Source organism: Wyeomyia smithii, chromosome 3, assembly GCF_029784165.1.
Source record: "Wyeomyia smithii strain HCP4-BCI-WySm-NY-G18 chromosome 3, ASM2978416v1, whole genome shotgun sequence".
Lineage (NCBI taxonomy): Eukaryota > Metazoa > Arthropoda > Insecta > Diptera > Culicidae > Wyeomyia > Wyeomyia smithii.
Window position 1 is genome coordinate 222,048,743 of NC_073696.1, and position 24,078 is coordinate 222,072,820.

Here is a 24,078-nt window from a genome sequence, read left to right on the forward strand (position 1 = left end):
ATCCATGCGTTATCCGAAACAATAGGAATGCTCTGAAAAAGTGTTGAATTGTTGAGCAAAACACAGGTCGCATAAACTCCGATAAAGTATGTCGAAACTGTGAAGAAAATTGCTAAATGATCTGATTTTCAGGAATAGTAACTGAAATAGCTTACAAATATGGTCAATCAGTGAAGAAAGTGCGAGCTCATAAGGAGCGCTGGGTAAGAAAAATGAGGTGGTATTCATGATTTGAATGGCCAATATTCGTTTCGCAACAGGCGGTTTTATGCGAAAATGATATGCCGCGTGCTTTCTGCATTAGTAATTCGGATGCAAAACAAATATTTACCGTGCAGTTTTCAAATAATGACCACATTGCCATGCTACGTCTCAATTTATTATTCCCATTTATTGACGCATGAAATTGAATCTTTCTTTGTACTCCAAGTGAAACAAATTGCAAATAATTTGACTTCCGTGAATATTTTAACTGTTTTCAGCAAACAATAATAGCACCATGTTTGTTTTGTGTAGTATTTGGATTGCTTTTGTTTTCATGAAATAAAAATACTAATCAATAATTTTCTTAGTTACCTTTGTGTTTTGTGAATCATGATTAGGGTGATTGGATCCAATAACTTCACAAACTCAATTCTATTCTATAACCTTTGCTGCTATAACCTAGTTTGGATATATATAATTTTCCTATTTAAAAAAATCATGAAAACAGTTTTCGTTGAATTATCCCAAATTATATTAAAATACTACAAGGTATACCGCCCCAGGGTTGTATGAAGTGGTGATGGTGACGTGGGATTAAACACTGTAATTAGAGGGATTTCTAGTTACAAAATCAATCGTTCGTTCAGTGAATTGCGTTATTTTATTTTTAGCCTCTCTTTAGAATTTTTTTTAGAAATAAATTCAACAACACTCGATATAATTTTGTTCACTCTTAGCGAAATTGTGCCTGTCAAGTTTTTCAACTCTTAGCGAAAATGTGCCTGTCAAGTGCGTACAACATTTATTTGACAAGGCACAAGGGTGTTGTTGAAGAAGCACTAAGAATTTTTCATAATAAAAACAGAATTAATTCTATTTCCTCATAAACCAAATCCAACAATACTTACGTTCATGATGAATGCTTTCGTCTTATTGACTTACTTTACTTTTAAGGCGACAGACCGATTATCGATCCAGTGCCGAATCCAGAATACGTCGCCATGTCCCTCGGTATTGGGCTGCTAACCTCCAGGCATCTCGCAGGCATCCTCGTCGACAGCACACAACCAACGAGTGCGGGGTCTACCCCGAAGTCGACGACCTCTATCGGGATTTCTGCTAAATATAGTCTTCGATCGACGCTCATCCGGCATTCTCGCTACATACCCAGCCCACTGAAGCCTGCCGTGATTTATCCGCTTGACTATATCCGCCGATTTGTATGCCTGGTACACTTCATGGTTCATGCGTCACCATTTTCTAGTTTGCCGCCAAGGATTGAACGCAAAATCCTACGTTCAAAAACACCAAGAGCTCGCCGATCAGCTTTTCAGCGTCCATGCTTCATGGTCGTAGAGAGCCACCGGAAGAATCAGTGTTTTATAGAGTGCAAGTTCAGTACGGATTTGCAGACTGCGGGACCTTAGCTGGTTACGTAATCCGTAAAAGGCCCTGTTTGCGGCTGCTATCCACCTCATTATTCCACGGCTAACCTCGTTGTCACATGTCACTAATGTTCCCAGGTAAATAAATTCGTCGACTACTTCAAATGTTTCCCCATCTAGCACCACCGCAGCACCAACCTCCGACGGACTACAACGCACTCTGCCAGCCACCATGTATTTCGTTTTGGCAGAGTTTATGACAAGCCCTAATCTCGCAGCTTCCCTCTTGAGAGGTCCGAAGGCCTCTTCCACAGCTTTACGGTTGATACCAATAATGTCGATATCGTCCGCAAAACCGAGAAGCATGTGCGACTTCGTAATGATGGTGCCGCTTCTCTGCACACCAGCCCTCCGTATAGCACCTTCCAATGCGATGTTGAACAATAAGTTCGACAGCCCGTCGCCCTGCTTCAAACCATCTAACGTCACGAACGAGTCCGATATTTCACCGGCTATCCTGACGCTTGATGTAGAACCTTCAAGGGTGGCACGAATCAGCCTAATCAGCGTTGTTGGGAAGCCATGTTCGATTATAATCTACCATAACTCATTTCTCTTAACTGAATCGTACGCTGCCCTGTCTATGAACAGATGGTGCGTCTGCAAGTGGATTTCTCGAAATTTATCGAGGATTTGTCGCAAGGTAAACATTTGGTCCGTCGTGGAGCGTCCCCCTTGAAAACCGCATTGGTACTCGCCAACAAAGGTCTCCTGCAACGGCCTCAGTCTGTGGAACAGGATTCGGGAGAAAATTTTGTGAACGGTATTGAGAAGAGTTATGCCCCGATAATTGCTACAGTCCAGGCGATGACCTTTTTTGTAGATCGGGAATATGAGACCCTCCAACCAGTCCGAGGGCAATTCTTCATCAGACCACACTCTCAGCTTGATCCGATTGATGGCACGATACAGCTGTTCGCTCCCGACTTTGGAGAGTTCGACGGGAATGCCGTCCTTCCCGGCTGCCCTGCAGTTTCTCAGCTCTTTCACTGCTTTCTTCACCTCGTCCATGGATCAATAGTCATCATTCTCAATAGTCATCCTGCTCCTTCGACTCCAAGATTTCTCTCGCCGTTGAACAGCACACTGAAGTATTCCTTCCAACGCCTGGCCACCTCTGTTTTATTGGTTATCAGGTTCCCCTCCCTAGTGTTGCACATGATTTCGATTTCTGATTCCGTCGACCTTCTTGTAGAAGCATCTCGCATCGTGCCTGGAGAAGCAACCTTCCGCCTCCGCAAGAATACGCTTCTAATGCTGTCGTTTCTTCCGGCGATGGAGTCTCTTTTCAGCGGCTCTAGCATCTCGATATTTACCCATGCTCTGACGAGTCTCAGCCGTGGCCAACATTGTGACCCCTGGTACGGTTCTTCTCCTCCGTCACTCGCTGGCACTCAGCGTCAAACCACTCATTGGACGCAGCTGCCGCAGTTGTACCCAACACTTCTTGCGCTGTAGTGCTGATCGAGCTGTGGATGTGCCTCCACTGTTCATTCAGGTTCCCTTCAACTCTTTCCTCAATCCGTTCATCAACCTTCTGCGAGTACTCTGCAGCCACTCCTTCAGTTGATAGCCGCTGGATGTTCAACTGCATCCTCCTCGTTGCCTTGGATTTCAACACGTTGGACAGCCGGGCGCGGATTTTGGCTACTACGAGATAGTGATCCGAGTCAACGTTCGGTCCTCTGAACGTCCTCACGTCTGTAACGTCTGAAAAGTGCCGTCCATCAATCAGAACGTGGTCAATTTGAGAGCAAAGCTCTCCATTCGGGTGCATCCAGGTGTGCTTACGTATGTACCGGCGTGCAAAATAGGTGCTACAGATAGCCATCCCCCTAGCTGCAGCGAAATTAACAAGCCTCAGGCCATTGTCGTTCATAGTAGAGTGGAAGCTTTTCCTACCAGTTACGGGGCGGAAGAAGTCTTCCTGCCCGACCTGTGCATTTGCATCTCCGATGACAATCTTTATATCGTGTCCTGGGCACTCATTGTATGTCTTTTCCAGGAGCTCATAGAACTCCTCCTTTTCGTCATCGGGTTTCTCGTTGGTCGGTGCGTACACATTTATTAGGCTGTAGTTAAAGAATTTGCCCTGAATTCTCAACACGCATATACGGTCACTGATCGGCCTCCATCTAATGACACGCTCCATCTGTTTACCAATTAGCACGAAACCGACTCCTCTTTCGATTTCGGCCACCGCACCTCTTGGATAGCTGCAACCTCCACATTCACCTTCCGCAGCTCTCTAGCCAGGATACTTGCGCGTGCCGGTTCGAGTAGAGTCCTTACATTCCAACTACCGAGTTTCCAATAATGGTTGTCCTTTTTCGTTCGCCTAGGTCCATGCCGATTATCCATTTTCATTTTCATTTTTGGGTGCAAAAGGGGGCCGCAGGGCCAAGTCTCCAGTGTTTAAACACTTTCCATGCTGTACCAGAGGAGAAATTTAGATTTGGCATCGCAGCATAGTAACCCGAGAGGTCAAATAAATTCTGCGTTGGAATGCCGTATAGTAAAACAAGTATGAATATAGGGGATAGTCGAAGGGAACAGTGATAGTAGTTGCAGAAAGGTGCATGAAAAGAATAAAATAGATATAGATGAAGAAATAGATGTGTCTGTGGTTGATGTTAACAAATTTTATCCATTTGTAATATATGTTAGCTATGTAATATTTGTCTCGTATGCCGGTCTGCGTCCAGGGTCTCTCAAGGTGCCCAACCGCACATATATTTAAATATTTTTATTCATTAAAACTCTAGTCAGATGAAACATTTGATGAATAGTAATAACAATAATAACCTTATTTGCATTTTTTACATTCCTGCTGTGCTTCAATCTTTTACTTACCCTGTTTCATGTTTGTTACCTATAATCTTTTTTTCATTGACCTTTGTTTGATTATATTCCTCAGGGTAATTGCATGATTCTTCGTTCGTTCTAATTCATGATTTTTCTCGCATTTGAAAAAAAGAGGGGAAATTGGATTAATTATTTGATTGGAACAATGAAAATTGATGTAAATAAATCTGAATTCCTACCGCGCATATATCTAACTACTGGTTGAGCGTTGGCTTTGAGAAAGTTGGTAACGCAATCTTTTGATTACTATGCCAAATTCCTTTACTGAGCCCTCTCGGCACCTCAGTAGAAAGCATGTCTTAGTTGTCACAATAGTCAATTAAAACTGCTTAATCCGTAAAAGACGAGATCAATCAATCTGACCTTTCATCAAAATCAAACTCAAACATTCCACCCAATCATTGTCAATAACATTCAACTTCGTCTTATTACGGCCGTTGCAATGAAAGAATCTAATGAGCTTCATAGTTAAAAGTCTATTCATTCTAATCATTTCACTATGGTCATGCAGTATGTCATTAGGTTAAGTTTTATTGCTTCCTTATTTTGATTACTACCGAAAAGCCCATCAAAGTCTTTCAAAGAACGTTTGAGGTGTTTTGCAACTAGCATCTGGCCTTATTAGACTGGATCTATCTTGTATAATACATAACCGAACAGAGTATTTTAGTTCACGAATATAAACCAGATATTACTAATTGCAAAACCGTCAAGCCCCTCAACCTAGGAGAGGGCCTAGGTCCATGCCGATTATTCCGTTCTGTATTAATATCTGGATTGTTCGTAGTTTTTAATATTCGGTATGCTGCCTTACTAGGGCTGCGATACCTAGTCTCGCGACGGGGCTGCCGTCTTTGATATAGCTGGCGAGACACCGCGTTTCATGATTCAGCCGCCCGCTCCGGATCAGACTCTGTTGTACGCCGCCCCTAACATGGGGCAACAGCCGCGTACGTTCCCCCTTCCCAGTCAGCATTCGACCAAAGTTTCCACCGGGGTTGGTTAGCCGCTTTCCGCTAATGTTACTCGTATCCCGGTCGGCACCACGTGGAGGTTGGAATAGGAGTTGCTGGACAGAGGTGAATGATCACAATAGGATCTCAAGTGACACGTGTCCAACCATTCGTCTTACTGAACTATGATTAAATCAAATTTATTATATAAATATTGCTCTGAAAATAATTTCGGAGATGTTTATTAATTCGTCGCTTCTATGTTTGCTTACGGAAAAACTTCATTTAAATCTTTAAAGACTTTACGCACTTCAGACTTAGCTCAGAGCATCATAATTCACAGAAATGCACAGTGGTTCGAAAGCGGAAATTCGTGAACTTAATTATTTTGGGACGTTTTTGTACATTTCAGCCAGTCGGTTCTGATGACTTTATCGTTTTTGAGTTCACATCTTATGGAATATTCGCCATTTTGTTTTTTAAGGTAAGGTAGAAAAATTAACTTTTTTGCCTTTCTCCTAGAAAGGTATATCAATCACTGAAAAAACTAAAGGTATGAAAGTGCTTCAGAGGGCCAAATGTCGTATATCACTCGACTTAGTTCGACGAGCTGAGCATTTTCTGTATGTATGTGTGTATGTGTGTGCGTGTGTGTGCGTGTGTGTGCGTGTGTGTGCGTGTGTGTGTATGTGTATGTGCCACTATTTTGCTCACTCACCTTTCTCAGAGATGGCTGGACCGATTTCCGTGAAGTAATTGCAAATAAAAGGTGTAGTTGCGCCATAGATTGCTTTTGAATTCCATTGTAATCGGATTTTTGGTTTAAAGGTTATGTTTAAAAATGTAAAAATCACGAAACATCAATATCTCAGAAACTACACAACCGATTTTAACAAAACTGATGCCAAATGAACGGGCTATCTTCAGAACCCTTAAATTATAAATTTCATAAAGATTGAACATATGATTCAAAAGTTATGTAAAGAAATGTTTTCCAGAGGCTGTTTAAACTCACTCACTTTTCTCAGAGAAGGCTGGATCGATTTTCACAAAATCAGTCTTGAGTGAAAGGCCTAGTTGTCCCATAGGTTGCTATTGAATTTCATTGTAATCGGTTTGTAACTTTGTCCGTTATTTAAAAAATGTCAAATCATGCTATAAAAGCAAAGCAATACCAAAGACTGCTTAATCTCACTTAGTTTTCTCAGAAATGGTTAGACCGGTTTTCACGAAATTTGTTGCAAATGAAAGGTCTAGTGGCTTCATAACACCCTATTGAACTTCATTGTTATCGGGTTTTTAGTTTAGGCACCGTGTATCAAAATGTGAAAATCACGAAATTTCATTATCTCAGAAACTTAACAACCAATTTAAACAAAACTGGTGCTAAATGAACGGCCTGTCTTGAAAATCCTTAACTAATGATTGAACATGTGGTTCAAAATTATGTATAAAAGATATGTATGAAAAAAGAAAATCACGTTTTGAAAAGAAACATATTCCAAAGACTGCTTAAGCTCACTCAATTTTTGCCTTTCTCCTAGAAAGGTATAGCAATCACTTGCAAAACCGAAAGTATAAAAATGCTCCAAAGGGCCGAATGGCATATATCACTCGACTCAGCTCGACGAGCTGAGCATTTTCTGTATGTGTGTGTGTGTGTGTGTGTGTGTGTGTGTGTGTGTGTGTGTGTGTATGTGTGTGTGTGTGTATGTGCAGAATTGTATTCTCACTCACTTTTCTCAGAGATGTCTGAACCGATTTTCATGAAATTAATTGCAAATGAAAGGTCTTGTTGTCTCATGAGACCCTATTCAATTTTATTGTAATCGGATTTTTAGTTTAGAGGTTATGTATCCAAATGTAAAAATCATGAAACATCATTATCTCAAAAACTACACAACCGATTTGAACAAAATTGGTTTCAAATGAACGGGCTACCTGAAAAACCCTTAACTTTTGAATTTTATAAAGATTGAACAAGTGGTTCGAAAGTTATGAAAAGAAACGTGTTCTGAAGGCTGTTTAATCTCACTCATGTTTCTCAGAGATGGCTGTACCGATTTTCATGAAATCAGTGTCAAATGAAGGTCTAGTTACCCCATAAGACCCTATTGATTTGTTTTGCAATAGGACTATTACTTTCCCTGTTATGTTTGAAAATGTGAAATCCAGCTATGAAAAGGAACATATTCCAAGGACTACTTGAACTCACTCACTTTTCTCAGAGATGGCTGACCCGATTTCCACAAAATTAGTGTCAATTATTAAGTCTAGCTGCCTCATAACATCCTATTGAATTCAACTGTAATCGGAATGTAACTTCGTCTGTAAAGTACCGAAATGTGAAAATGACGAAACTTCATTATCTCAGAAACTACACAGCCCATTTGATCAATATTATTATCAGATGAGCGGGCTATTTAAGGGTTAACTGATTAATTATGATTGAACACGGGGTTCCAAAGTTTGGCTGCTCTATACGTTCCCATTTCATTTGATTTTAATCGAACTAAGGCAACCGTTATGTATTAAATTGTTAATAAAACAACGAAAGACTGTTATCTCACAGATTACATGACTTATTTGAACCTAACTAGTGTCATACGAACGAGGCAACTTGGCAACTTCTAGGAAACAGTCGAAAATGACCGAATATTACTCAATATGAATATTTCCGTAATCAAGATGATGCATAGAAACCAAACATTTGACACCATTATGAATTTAAAGACGACCACTTTTAGTTTCTGGAAAACAACCAAAATAATTCTGGTTCCAGAGATACTCATATCGGATGGTATTAGGTTATTTTAGGCTGTTTTTCACATTGGGTGTAATTTGATCATTTTCGGCTGTTTCCCAGGAACCGGAAGTCGCCAACCTAGAATCCGAGATGAGGTCTGTGATCGATTTCAGCTGCTGTGTATCATTTTAGATCCGGAGATACTCATGTTGGACGGAAATCGGCCATTTTTGGTTGTTTTCCAGAAACCTGAAGTTGCCATCCTACAATACATAATGGTGTCTGAGGTCAATTTTTAGCTTCTTGCAACATTATGGCTCCGGAAATACTCATATTGAGTGGTATTTGGTCACTTTCTGTCATCTGGGTGTTATTCTGGTTACGAAAACATTCATATTGAATGGTATTTGGTCATTTTCGGCTGTTTGCCAGACACCGGAAGTCACCATCTTAGAATTCAAAATAGTATCTAGGGTCGATTTTAGCTCCTGTGTATCGTTCTAGATTCGAATATTATTATCTTGGGTGGAAATAGGCCATTTTTGGCTGTTTTCCAGAAACCGGACGTTGCCATGTTACAATCCAAAATGTTGCCTGAGGTCGATTATGGAACATACTTGTCACCACTAAAAACATTCACCTGCCAAATATGGTTCCCTTTAGTTGATTAGTTCGCGAGATGTGCAGAAATTCGTGCAGAAACATGTGCTTCCAGAAGAAGGAGGGACGTCGAACAATTATGGACATATTTGTTACCTCTAAAAACATTCACATACCTACTTTGGTTGTATTTTCTTGATTGGTTCTTGAGCTGTGCTTTGCACGTATTTGTTACCTCTAAAAACATGCACATGCCAAAGTTGGTTCCATTTAGTTGATTAACTCTCGAAATGAGTATGAATTTGTGTTTCATTTGTTTGGAACCCCTCCCTCCCAGAAAAGGGAGGGATGTCGAACCATTATGGGCGTATTTGATACCCCTTAAAACATTCACATGCTAAATTTGGTTCCATTTACTCGGTTAGTTCTCGAGATGTACAGAAATTTGTGTTTCATTTGTATGGTACCCCTCCCTTCCAAAAGAGGGAGGGGTGTCATAACATTATGGACATATTTTATACCACTAAAACATTCACCTGCCAAATTTGGTTCCATTTAGTTGATTAGTTCTCGAGATGTGCAGAAATTTGTGTTTCATTTGTATGGAACCCCTCCCTTCCAAAAAAGAGAGGGGCGTCCAACTATTATGAATATATTTGTTACCCCTCAAAACATCTACATGCCAAATTCGGTTTCATTTGCTTGGTTTGTTCTTAAGTTGTGCAGAAATTTATGTTCCATTTATATGAACTATCATAGGAACCTTTATCGGCACCAAAAACCCCTACATACAAATTTTTATGTCGATCGGTTCGGTAGATTTCGAGCCTATATGGATCAGACAGACAGACAGACAGACTGGACTGCATTTTTATATGTATAGATTACAACATCAATATTTTAGAACCTAACGAGTGACTATACATTTATTGGATTGAAACGTTCATGTGAATCTATTTTTACAAATAAAAGTTTGAATGAGAAAGGCTGGGTCTGACCGCTAGGTGGATTAATTTAGGTTTTTCAGAAAGGTTGGACCGATTTTAACTAAATCAGTCTCAAATGAAAAATTCTAGTTGCGCAATACAATCCTATGTACCGTAAACTGGGGTGACTTTGATCACTTTTTTGACTGTATCTCGAATATTTTCAGCATATACTGAAAACAATATTCTTTGATATTTTTAAAATAAGTACTGGCATGCATTGAGAAAGATTCAATCACTACTTCAAAAGTTTAGCAGCAATTTTGCTGTTTTTAAAAATCCTCTAAAAATTTTACACCAATCATCATTCCGGGGTGACTTTGATCACTTCATTGTTTCGATGAATTTGGAGTAACACTTTGCTACTTTCACTTAATTGAACAGCCTAAAACGACTTAAACGAGTTTATAAATATGGAAAGCAATTTGGGGGCCATTCACATTCTACGTGAATAGTTTATAATGGCGAATGTTCGAGATTCATACAAAATTTTTAGAATATATATGAATGATTATCCACTGAGAGAAAAGGTGGTCTAAAATCGTCAAAAACTAGTTCACGAGAAATATGACTTATGAAATTGTGCAAATTTGCATGTTACTTCACGTCTTGGGTTTTTGTTGAGAAGAAATATGTAATACGCTGTGGAGAATATTGGGCCTCAACATTGCCTTCGAGGAAAAACTTGCAAAAATAACAAAAAAATGTATTGTTATAATATTTCTTCATCTTAGGAACTAATCTGGGAACAAAATAAAAAAACTTTACGTATTGCAACTTGTTGTTTTGAAGCTGCTTGAACCGATTGTTTGTATGCAACAAAAATCTCCAAAAATACACTTTATTTTCAATTTATATTTTGACATGAAAAACACTCTTTAAATAGCAGGAAATACATGAATAGTAGCAATGCAGACATATATCCACACAATAAGTGATGATTACGACAAATCCCAAGCACTACGAGCGCTTTTTTATCACATTTTCAAAAAAGAGGTACAGTGATCAAAGTCACCTCGGTGATCAAAGTCACCCCAGTTTACGGTAATTACACTGTTATCGGATTTTAACTTTGTCCGTTATGTATCAAATTCTAACAATCACAAAACTTAATTAGGTATCACAGAAACTACGCAACCGATCTGAACAAAATTGGATTCAATGGACCAAATAAACTTGTCTTTAAAACCATCATAATGTTTAAGCATGTGGTTTGAAAGTTATGGAAAGAAAAGTAGCCCGGATACTGTTTAAAACTTTAGCAACGATCAAAATATGTGGCCTCAACATTTTTCAAATTAGATGTTGTACTATAACCAGATTAGGCAGAATTTGGCCATTTTAGGAAGTATTCCGGCAACCAGTGAAGTAGTCAGGGAGACTGCGGGTTCAAGTCCCGTCTGGATGCTGTATGTTTTTCCAAATCTGTATCATATTTTCTGTTCGCTTATTTTTCGCTTCCCCGGCTGCACACACTCTCTGCCTTCAATGAACTTGAATGTTGACGAGTAAAAGCCGTTGTTAAAGATAGAAATTAGTTCGAAAAAATTTAGCCCTACGGAGCACCTTCCGTTGTTGTGTTGCACTCGCAGGCATGACTCAGACTGGCTTTAGTCTCGATCACACAGGTCTATAAGAATTATCAGCGTCAGCTGACTCTCCTGTGTGTGATGAGACATTCTTTTCAGTCGCATAAACAACGCCTGCACAGCAGTGTGTGTAGTTAGGGGTGAGCAATAGAATAAGTCGGCAGTAGATTTTTGGCGTGATGTATTTGAAACAGATTTATTTCATGGTATTTGCATGTGTAAGTGTTAATGTATGCTCTTATGTGTGTAAATGTTAGGTTTTGAATGTTCGTTATAGCTGTGCTGTTGGCTACCAGAAATTCGTTATTTAAAGTAAATCCAGCAGAAATTTTCGAGGTGTATTTTTTTAAATGGGAGTGTTGTGTAATTCTATTTGAACAAATAATAAGTTCAAATGGAAAAGGCTGGGTCTCACCACTATGTGGATTAATTTTTATTTCAACCGATAGCGAATGAATGTGTTCTACAATAATGTAGTACTTACAATTTCAATGAAGTTTGCTTAAGACATCAAGTTGCCATGACTTCAATTTATTGAGATATGATGGCTCTTTATGGCAGTGGTTATCTCCACAATTATTAAAGACCAAACTTTGGGCTTTTATATGGAACTTGTTGCAAGTGCAACGGTTTGCAACTTACTTAGTAATAACATTTTGAAAAGGGCCTTTTTTAATTCAATAATCATAGTGATCTTCTGAGATCTGAACGCATAAGTGTCTAGAGCAAAGTTGTTTGTTTTGCTACTATCTCATTGAAATATTAAGTACTACAACATTGTAGAACATATTTGGTTGAAATGTAGAACATTGTAGAACATATTTGGTTGAAATAAAGAAGTTATTTTTTCTAAATTCACTTTTACCTTAAAAAAAATGGCGAATATTTCATAAGATGTGAAATCAGAAACGATAAAAGTTTTCAGAACATACCGAATGGCTAGAATGTACAGAAATGTCACAAAATAATTAAGTTCATGAATTTCCGCTTTTAAACCACTGTGGAATGGTTGAAAAGCTATAATCTTTATATTTTCCAGTTTAAGCTCTAGGGAAAATTTCTTTTTTCGATTTTGTCGACCAGTGAAATCAATTAGTTTTCATTTTGGTGCGAAGTCTTTCCAAATTTAAGTGGAGTTAAAATAAGTAAAGCCAGTGGTGACCGGTGTGATTATCTAACGAAAATAGTTTGATGCGAAGTTTTGCCCCGCATTACTCTACAATCGGAACTATCTAATCGGCAGTACGAATCAATGTTACGCTGTGATCATGACAAATACAATTGCCAAATCGCTACGCACAGCCAGGTGCTGATTTAATGGAAGAAAATTGAGATCGAATAAAGCCATGGCTAAAGTTCAACAAGGCCCTCATCTGTATATTAAAAGAAAACGCATAACATTGTTTTGTACAGCATCTTAACTGTCGACAATGATTTTCCAATATTGTCTCATATCCACATCTCAATTATTATATGATTGCTCAAAGCACCATACTATATGAATATTTCACCATTCAAACAACATTCACCTGTGAGCATTCACTTACCCATGCTCCTTAACTTGCAGCCTACAATTATGTCCTGAATGGTCACAATTCCATTCCGCTAGCCACCACAGGCAGTACGGCTCTAGCAGACGAATCATTCGACCTAAATGGCACGGTTTCGATCAATGTGGAAACCGTTCCTCCGGAGCTGCCACTTGGATCGCCAACTACATCGACATCAAATGAATCCGTCCAGAACAGTCAGGAGGACACCTGCAGTGCCATCAGTAGCAACAGCAGCGAACACCTAACCGAATCAGTGGCGAACACCTCCGGTAGCATTCACGAGGCGGACTATGAGGTAGATGAAATGGAGGCCGAAGATGATTCCGAACCAGAGCTCACAAATCTGTCCTGGCTGACGGAGCTTAAAAATATTACCAATCTAACGCCCTCGGATATACCCCTGACGGATCTTCCGACTGCTCGCTTTAACAAGTTTATCGCGCAGGTTCGAAGGTAGAGTAGTAGTTAAGGCAATATGATTAATAGTTTTGAGCTAACAATTTCAACTTACAGAAGTCGGGAGTCCTACGACAAGCGAAAGGAACAATACACATCCCTGCTAAACTCGGAAGAAAAACCTCCGTTCAACTACGCCCAAATTATCGCTATGGCAATGCTGGACGAGGGTCGGATGACATTAAAACAAATCTGCAAGTGGATTCAGGAGAAATTCTCCTACTACAAAGTTCATAAAAATTGGAATGTAAGATTTAATTTGAGAGAAAGAAAATATATAAAACTAACCTTCTATTAATTCCATAGAATTCCATACGACACAACTTATCATTGAGCTTCTACTTCACCAAAGTATCTCGAGCCAAAGATGAGAAAGGTAAGGGAGGGTATTGGGAGCTTTCAATGGACGTGGCCAAAAGCGAGAAAAAGCGAATACGTGTGAGGCAACGCAATCGGGGAAAAGGGTCTGGTCCGTCCAGCCGTAGCCGTAATCGGTTCCGCCGGGATAACACCAATAATAACAACAACAGTGAATCGACAGTCAACAATAACCTAGCTCCGGAAGAAGATGATTCATCATCGAAGCTCCACGATGGAAACAACAACCATTGCAGTCCACAAATAGGCCACACAATTACCAGTGCCGAAATGACGACCGTGGAAGATGATACAATGCAAAATGTAAACTGCATCAATACCGCCGTAAGTGATGTTGTGAGTCCCACGGAAAATCAACCATCTAATTCAAACGAAACACCATCGATCGAAATCCTCGAGCAACAACTGATCAAAACTAGCGCTCTGGTGGAAAACTGTACCATCAACTTCGACTCAATCATCAATGCTGAAACGGGCAACGGGATTTTTACGAATTTAAACGTAGATGAGGTAAATGATTAATCGCTTAATCAGAATTTATTCTGACTGAAACCGTTTTTTAACTTGCAGATCTTCTCGGGTAGTGAAATTCCACAACCTGCTAACGACGACATCATTGTACCATTTTTCGGCACCAGTGCCCAGCAGGCCGCCCAAACTGGTCCGAACGTGATCGTCGAAACCATTCCCTATTTCCTGCCCGATATGGGCAACTTTGACGAGCAGGATTTTGGCAACCTGATCAACATCAACGAACAGGAAATAAGCGACGAATTTCTCAACGAGCATGGATTTTTGTAAGCTGTTCTTGAGTCGTGTTTTTTTTCTCGATAATACTCCGTAAAAGTCCAATAACTACTATACCGTACTGTTGGTGCCTTTCTCAACCAGTGTTTATTCCGTCCGATTAGAACCATACAGGAGCGTTGGTTAAAAGAAGTGTCTAGTCCATAGCGAAATAGGAACTACAAGTAGTAAGGATAGCTATAAGAACATAAGCCATAGTAACATATCTTGTATCTGGAGAAGAGAGTGATTACACTGTACGATAAAAAAGCTCATAAATCAAAAGTTTTTTAGAAAGATGCGAAGTTCTCGTTCATCAAACGTGTTGTATTTGGAAAAATAAATGGTGGACTAACATTGTAGCTCAAAAATGTACTAATACATTGATCGTCAATCATACATTAACTCCTTACAGGTTACGAGTACGATACAAAAATTCCATGTTTTTATCGTACAGTGTAAGTGAAACTGTGAGGAAGAACTAGAAGTCTGAGGAGCAAAAAAAAACATTTTTTTCTAAACTGTTACATTAGTATTCGTAGAGTTAACTGGTCAAATGCCTTCAAAATGCCTAGTGATATCAAAACCGGCACAAATAAATTATCCCTGCACAAAATCCTAACTGAAAACACTTGTTTTATTGTATTAGTTTAAATCTATGTGTACTGCAGTTTAAGCTAGCTCGATTAATACTAACTGACGCACGAGGTTTCGAAAGTGTTCTGAACGAACGAACGCATTACATCATTGACAAAAAACTTTTATTGACACATATACGCCCTTTTGAAAATTCACAATTGGGGTCGAAACACCTGTGGGAAAGTCGTGTGCCTTCTTGTCGAAAACAAATACTATGTAATCAAAATTAAACATGTTCAACAATTCAACAATATCAGGTCAGTTTCCCGTAGAGTTGTACTATGTAATACATGGAAAAAATTCTTGAAAATTAGCATAAAATCTCCGTTGTTTAGTTTTACTCGATAACTTTTTGAAATGAAAATAACTTTCACAAGGTTTCTTTGAAAAATGAAGCATATTAGAAATTTTTTTCTGATAAATTTTTCTGAATTTTTTTCCTTCTAGCATTTACCGAAAACCGACGTCAACCGATCGGTACATTACATGCGACTCTAATCATTACGGCTTTGGAAAACAATTCACGTTTCATTCGGTTATACAGCATACCGATGGAGGGAGAACACTTCGGAGCAGAAAGGAAGAAGATCTATGAAGCGGTTTACTTAAATGGGTACGATGAAAAGTTTGTGAATGAAATACTTCGGAAAAAGAAAATACATCGATGAAACGCTACTATATTACAACCAGAAGAAAAGATTAAGGTTTACCTTCTTTCCAAAATTGACCGACACAATTGAAAACGATTTAAGGCAGCATGGTTTTCGTACAGCTGAAGGGCCTTATATGTTCCCTGAAAGATAAAATTCCGAAGGACGGAATGTCAGGCATCTATGACATCCCATGCCAATAGCCCCGCAGTATACATTGGCTAAACCCGCAGAAGACTTGAAGTCCGTTTGAGGGAGAATAAACGCTGCAGACAACGATACTGCCGCTATTACCATAACTTACTTACTTTACTTTTACGGCGACAGACCGATTATCTATCGGTCTGGAGGCTGCTATCCTCCAATCTCCCCTAACACATATATCGCGGGCATCCTCGTCGACAGCGCACATCCAACGAGTGCGGGGCCTACCTGGAAGCCGACGGCCTCTATCGCGATTTCTGCTAAACATAATTTTCGCTGGTCGTTCTTCCGGCATTCAAGCTACATGCCCAGTCACTGCAACCTGCCGTGTTTTATCCGCCGATTTGTACACCCGATACATTTCAATTCATGGTTCATGTGTCTGCGCCAAACACCATTTTCCAGTTTGTCATTTGTCATTTGTTTGTCAGAGATTGAACGCAGAATCCTACGCTCAAAAACACCAAGAGCTCGCAGATCGGCCTCTTTCAGCGTCCATGCTTCATGGCCGTAGACGGCCACGGAAAGGATTAGTGTCCCTATTCTCACAGCTTCGCTCCTGAGAGGTCCGAAAGCCTCTTCCACAGCTATACGGTTGATATCAATGATGTCGATATCGTCCGCAAAACTTAGAAGCATGTAAGACTTCGTAATGATGGTGTCGCTTTTATGCACGCCAGCCTTCCGTATAGCACCCTCCAATGCGATGTTGAACAATAAGTTTGACAGCCCGTCTCCCTGCTTCAAACCACTAACGTCACGAAAGAGTCCGATATCTCACCGGCTATCCTGACGCATGATGTAGAGCCTTCGAGGGTGGCACATTTCAGCCTAATTAGTTTTGTTGAGAAATCATGTTCGAGCATAATTTGCCATAACTCATTTCTCTTAACTGTATCGTACGCTGCCCTAAAGTCAATGAACAGATGGTGAGTCTGCTAGTTGAATTCTCGGAATTTATCGAGGATCTGTTGCAGGGTGAACATTTGGTCCGTAGTGGGGCGTACCCCTCGAAAACCACATTGGTAATCGTCAACAAGGATCTCCGACAACGGCCTCAGTCTATGGAACAAAATACGGAAGAGAATTTTGTGAACGGTGTTGGGAAAGGTTAAGCCCCGATAATTTCTACAGTCCAGGCGGTGGCCTTTTTGTAGATCGGACATATGAGACCCTCCAACCAGTCTGAGGGTAATTCTTCATCGGACCACACTCTCAGCATGAATCGGTGTAATGCACGATACAGCTGTTAACTCCTGACTTTGAAGAGTTCGGCTGGAATGCCGTCCTTACCAGTTGCCTTACATTTCTTCAGCTCTTTTACTGCTTTCTTCACCTCGTCCATGCTTTGTCATCATCCTCAATCACCATCCCTCTCCTTTCGACTACTGTTTTTTCACCATTCAACAGCACACTGAAGTGTTCCTTCCAACTCCTGGCCACCTCCGTTCTATCGGTAATCATATTCCCCTCCCTGTCGTTGCACATGACATGGGCTAACACGTTTCGGTTCCCCATTCCATTGATCTTCTTGTAGAAGCTTCTCGCATCGTGCCTGGAGAAGCAACCTTCCACCTCCGCAAGAATACGCTCCCAATGCTGTCGTTTCTTCCGGCGATGGAGTCTTTTTTCAGCAGCTATAGCTTCCCGGTATCTTCCTATGCTCTGACGAGACACAGCCGTGGCTAACATGTGAACTCTGCCGCGATTCTTTTCATCCGTCGCTCGCTGGCACTCAGCGTCAAACCACTCATTGGACGTGACTGTTGCATATGTACCCATTGTAGAGTAGTGAGGGCAAAAGTACGCACCTAACTGTTTTCGCAACAGAACTATTACAAAAAGCAATCATAAAGATCGGTTTCATCACCAAGTGGTACATAATCCTTTTGTCTTTAAAACGTATTACCAGAGTTCTTTAAATTCTGATTGTGACACGAGAATTCCACTTTTAAGTAAAAATACTCTAATGCGAACTTTTACCCAGCATGCGGGGCAAAAGTACGCAAAGTATGGGGCAAAAGTTTGCACTGTATGAACAGTGTATTTATCACAGCCTAAGAAAAGTTAATGTATTTTTCGCCCATTTTTGATTCTGTTTTATTTGCTAAATGCCTCAATTTAAAATCCCTCCTCTTCTCCCTGGTTCCGTATTTCAAAACGATATCGGATTCTCAGAGAAGCCATAGGTATTCTGAACACAAGTTGCGGATTTGAATTAAATATTCAGTAGGTATTTGTTGCTGCGTATACTGAAAAATTCTTGGCAACATATGTACATCCTACAAGCACGATAAGCATACAATGATCGAACACTATGTTCTACAAAGACACGGTAGTGTGTTTTGAAAGATTCATACGAAATATGAATATTTGTGATCAAACTGCCTTTACATTTGAAAAAACATTTTTCCATTTTCTTTCTGACGAAATTTTACACTGGACATTTGATAAAGAAAACAAAATAACTATTTTTTATTCAAACTAATTCAAATATCGTTCTATCATGTTCCTTTTCTTTCTTGGTACTTTTGTAAATATTATTTTGATACGAGCTCACGTTTTGCCTTGGGCTTGCGACGCTGTTGTTTTTCTTGGGTCGCAGATTGAAGTTTCTCTTTGACCGGTGTACTTGTAATTATCTCGGATTTTTGTCCCTTCTTTCGTCTCCGTTGAGGGTCATTTCTTTTAGGAAGTGGTCGTATTGGAGCTAGAGTCACCCTGGATAACTTACTCAAATCAAGTGGTTGCACTTGCAGGTCATCGTCTCCGTTTGTCTTTTTAAATAGCATTGCATGTGAGATCGAAGGTATTGCATTGGTTATTGCACAGACTGTTGGTGTATCGTAGATTTCTTGTTTTACTTTGTGTTGTACGATAGCATTACACGTAGAGGTTATCTGAGAAATTTCTGAATGTGTGCCAATTTGATGCGATTTTTGAGGTATGTCTGTTACTAAGCTCGGCTGAAAGTCATCATCATTAAACACATCTGGATTGAAAGGCTCAATGCCACAAGTTTTAAACGCTGTAATGGCTTTATCCACAGTAGCAGATTTACAATATGCGACACCAAATAATTCTGCAATTTGGTACTGGGTGATGGTTTTAACCTGGATTGCTCGTCATCCAATTAATTACTGCAGGCCTCGGAAAAGTAAGTTTTCAACGATTTGAAAAAACATCGATCTAAAGGCTGGATTTTATGACTGCTATGTGGGGGGATTGAGAGCAGCGTGATCCCATTGTCGCGACAGTACAAAACTGCTTCCAGATTTAAATGCGAGCTGTGGTTGTCCAATATAAATAGGACAGGGTTACTTATTCTGGAATTCACTTTTTTTTGAAAATGCTTTAACCATCCCAGAAATAGCTCTCCATTCATATAGCCAGTATCAGAAATAAGCATGAGGCATTCTGGAGGTGCACCATTCAAAAGCAGTGGATTGTGACGTTTTCGTTTAAATATAAGAGCAGGTGGCACATAGTTCCCAGCTGCTGTATGCTTTGGGACTCGTCCTGTCACGTTTTCCAGCCTTAGGAATAAATATGACGCGGACTTCTCGCCATTTACTAGGAATGTAGCTTAGTATCATGCTAGCCCTAAACATCTCTACCAGAAGGGGGACTGTAATATCCTTACTCTTTTGTAAAAGCACTGGATAAATCCCATCCGGTCCAGGCGATTTAAAGGGCTTGAAAGAATCCACTGCCATATGTCAAGCCATAGAACGTTTTATCCAATGCTCTGCAATGGTTGGCCAGTTCCGCGGACTGTTCGTTTGTGAATACTGATCCAAAACGACCACGGTGCTGGCTGCTAAGTCCCTGTGTAAAACTAATCTCATCAAACAGCATGAAATAATAGTCAGTATCACTTACCGATTTGAGTCTTTTCCTTAAAGTGCATTCAGAAATACCGAGCTCCACCGCAATTTGGCGCTTTGAAACTCCTTCCCGAAGCCTTTGTCGAGCAGTTTCGACCATCTCTTGAGTACATTGTTTCCTATTAGATTTTCTCCGGTAATTCCTGTAAAAAACATTGTTTTTTAAATTTTTTTTTTTTATTCTTGCTTATTTTCCGTCGGTCTATTTCCGCCACTGTTGTGGCCAATTACCGACGCCCAGGGAGGCGACTCCACACCCAGGTCCCTAACTCACGACCCGTTTATTAACGGACCGGCGCCAACGGCTTTACTTCCTCATGCGATGGAAGGCGTGATCCCAGAGATTTTTCGCCTCAGAAAATCTCCCGGTGTCGGCTAGGATTGAATCTAGACCAGTTGGGTTGGTTGTGAGTGGATCACGCCACCTCACAACCATCGACACCTATGTCGGCGGTGGGATTCGAACCCAGGCGTCGAGCGTGGTTGGCGGAGACGTTACCAACCACACTAGGCCCCCGCTGTTTTTTAAAATTGTTAAACACAATTTTGCCTTACAACTGCAAAAACTTAATGCGTTCTTTTGCCCCGCGGTTTCTGCGTTCTTTTGCCCCACAGAGAGTTCTACTACTGGTTTAATTTTTGTGACAATCGCCAAAAAGTTTTCCGCAAAACAAATGCACTGTATTAACCACAATTCCACAAGAGTTTTTAGGTTCTGTGGTTGGCGAGTTTCTGTGGTTTCCGAATAGGTAAACTGTTATTTCCAAAAGCAAGAAAATTAGATCAAAACAGCTAAAAACACAACTCACCTCATAACTGCGCACTACTCGAACGAATTCTTTTGTGTTTACATGTTCGATCAGCTGATGTTGTAATGCTGCAAATTCATACAGAGCTGCCAGTTTTTTTTTTGTTTGTATGTTTCGAGAAGGCCAATGCGTACTTTTACCCCGTGCGTACTATTGCCCCTCATTACTCTACTGTGGGTATGCCTCCACTGTTCATTCAGGCTACCTTCAACTTGACCCTCGATACGCTCATCAACCTTCTGAAGGTACTCTGTAGCCACTTCTCCAATTGATAGCCGCTGGATGTTCAACTGTATCCTCCTTGTCGTCCTAGATTTCAACACGTTGGACAACCGGGCGTAAATCTTGGATACCACAAGATAATGATCCGAGTCAACGTTTGGTCCTCTAAACTACCTCACGCCTGTAACGTCTGAAAAGCGCCGACCATCAATCAAAACATGGTCTATCTGAGAACAGGCAGAAGTTCTCCTGCCCGACCTGCGCATTTCCATCCTCGATGACGTTCTTGATGTTGTGTCCTCATTATACGTCTTTTCCAGGAGCTCATAGAACTTCTCCTTCTCTTCAGCGAGTTTATCGTTGGTCGGTGTAGGCTGTAGTTGAAAAATTTGCCCTTAATTCTCAACACGCATATACGTTCACTGATCGGCCTCCATCTAATGGCACGCTTCATCTATTTCACTATGAGACGAAACCGACTCCTCTTTCCGCTTTCACGCCGCCACTGTAGTAGATGTGGTACTTGAATGAAGTACCCGCTATATGATCTACTGCCCGGAATTTGTTTTCTCCCGTTTTCGGCCACCTCATTTCATGTATGACAGCAACCTTCACATTCACCTTCCGCAGCTCTCTAGCCAGTATACCTGCACGTGCCGGCTCGAGTCATTCCATGTACCGAACTTCCAATAATCGTTATGCTTTTTCTTTCGTCTAGGTCCATGCCGATTATTGCGTTCCGTGTTTATATCTGGATTGTTCGTAGCATTTTACCTTTGGTTTGTTGCCTTACTAGGGCTGCGATACTTAGTCTCGCGATGGGGCTGCCGTCTTAGATAAGCTGGCGTGGCACCGCGTTTCTTAATTCAGTCACCCGTTCCTTTGTACGCCGCCCCCCTTCCCAGTCAGCATACGACCATAGGTTCTACCGGGGGTTGGTTACCCGATCTCCGCTTAGGTTACTCGTATCCCGGTCGGCGGCTCGTTGAGTTTGGAATAGGAGTTGCTGGACAGTAATGGATGACCACAAAAGGGTCTCAAGTGACACGTGCCCAGCCATTCACCAACCAATTGGCATAACAGTCCTACGTAAAATTGTGTGTTTTCTGTTTTTTTTTTTCGGGAATGCTCTTCAAAAACAGCTATTAAAATCGAGGTTTTGGGGATCAAACCTTACTTTTTAAATGGCTATTCTTGAAGACCATGCCAAAATGGAAACTTTCTCGCAAAAAAAAGAAAACATCCAAATTTTACATAGGGCTGTTATGCGGATAGCGGCAGGGTAGACTTAACGAATCTAACTTGGCTGTCCATATTACAGAGAACAACCACGTAATCGACCGGGATAACATTGATAAAATGTGTCAGAAAACCATCACATTTAAACACTCAGGAACAAATGTTCATCGGGACTGCTGAAAGGCTGATTGATGAACGAAGATGAGGCCCCAATAACGTCTTCTCTATCCCAACTGAGAAAACGGAATGAACATGAGGGATGTTAATTGCACAATGCATTGCAAGTCTCGAAGTCCTGTCACAGGTAGTATAGATTTCGCGGCTTGCCGAAACAGCTCGATTGTTGGAAAAAGTAATGGTTTTTTATATATAGCCCTCAAGCTGTTGTTTTGTGTTACTTGTAGAGAGTGTAGTGCGGTTTTACTTACATTTCCCCAGATAGACACCAGATACTGCAATTTGGATTGAACGAAGGCGTAGTAGGTACATTGTGATCAACTGCTCTTTTGGGATAAATTTCGTTAGTTTCCAAAGTACGAAATTTGGTGGTTATACGGAATTTGTTGCAGCTGTTCTAATATTATGCTCAAAACCGAGAGTTCGGAGATCGGTCGGTAATTATTTATATCGAATTTATTGCTGCCTTTGAAGATAGGAGTAACTCTGGCTACCACCTCTAGACAGCTGGGAAAGCTGCCAGTTTTGATACACTCGTTGAAGATGTTCCGCGTTAAAGATGAAAAGATTAAATGGTGGGTTTTAATGAAAGCCGGTGGAATATCAAATGGCTTTTTAGAGCTTAACTCTTTTATAAGTAAACTAGTTTCCGTTTGCATACAGGGTCTTAGAAAAATCGAGCTGTTCACTACGTAAAGTTTCGAATTTTTTTTATATTTCTGTGTCTGTTTATCGTGGCAGCTAAGGACCGATTGTACTGAAGAATCTATTGAACTCATTTGATTCAGTTGGTCCGTGGTCTGTACGATTCCGATTAATTGTTATGTTGAAAGATTTTTCCTCTCATTCTTTCGACAAATAATGGAATAAATATTACACCAAACTTTTTTTTTATTCATGCTACTGAAAAGTTTATGATAATAGGCTTGCTTCACTTCTTCTTTTGTTTTTTGTACCTCACGGGAAATGTGTGATAGTATGTTTTGCAGTCTCAAATCCTATGGTCGTCTTTTGTGGTTCCTCAGCGCATTTGCTTTCATATGGAGTAATTTCCTTGGATCAAATGTCATCCATTGATTTTGGCTGGTAGTTTAACTTTTCTGGAAGCTTCATCTTTCAGTTGCTGATACATGTCAATGACATAGTTTAATTTCCCCTCGGCTGACTCTTGAGGAACATGTTGCATTTAGTTTCGTATGATTAACAATTATTTTCTCTAGTTGCTTCTTAGTTATTGGCTTAGTCAGATTTACCGTGAAAGAATTTAAAATGGAATTCCTATGACCTGTAACCGATCTTCTTGGTTATAAGGATATAAGAAATCGCGCACACAGAGAACAACGCGATTTAACTTTCGGCGGTTGATAGTCATGGATAGGCAAATAAAATAAGTAAAATATATGTATAGCCTGTGTAGAAAACTACGGTTTCATTCAATCTATTGTAAAAGAGGTGGTAGGTACTACAGCATATGGAAGACAGCGTAACAGGTAAATTGATGCTGAAGGGAAATTATTGACAGATGAGAAGAACCGGGTTAGAAGTCGCAATGTTAACCGCGGCTGAGTTTTTCGTTTTGCAAAACAAAAGAATGGGGCGAATTGTTAGTGTAACCACAAACACAAGTAAAGGGTAAATCCTATTAGCAGATAAAAAAATGCAGAGCCGCTGGTAAGAACAGTATTCTGGT

The 24,078-nt window shown here is 40.3% G+C and overlaps 1 protein-coding gene across 1 annotated transcript in view; it reads left to right on the forward strand.

Moving 5' to 3' along the window:
• The window catches only part of LOC129731675 (forkhead box protein J3), a 36,697-nt gene extending 21,216 nt beyond the window's left edge, over window positions 1-15,481 (forward strand). Inside the window, exons 2-5 of the mRNA XM_055691852.1 lie at window positions 12,956-13,394; window positions 13,455-13,644; window positions 13,704-14,285; window positions 14,346-15,481. Of these exons, the coding sequence (XP_055547827.1) occupies window positions 12,956-13,394; window positions 13,455-13,644; window positions 13,704-14,285; window positions 14,346-14,576 (1,442 nt within the window). The 3' untranslated portion in view covers window positions 14,577-15,481. The remainder of the gene's footprint in view (window positions 1-12,955; window positions 13,395-13,454; window positions 13,645-13,703; window positions 14,286-14,345) is intronic.
• The last annotated feature ends 8,597 nt before the right edge of the window (window positions 15,482-24,078 follow it).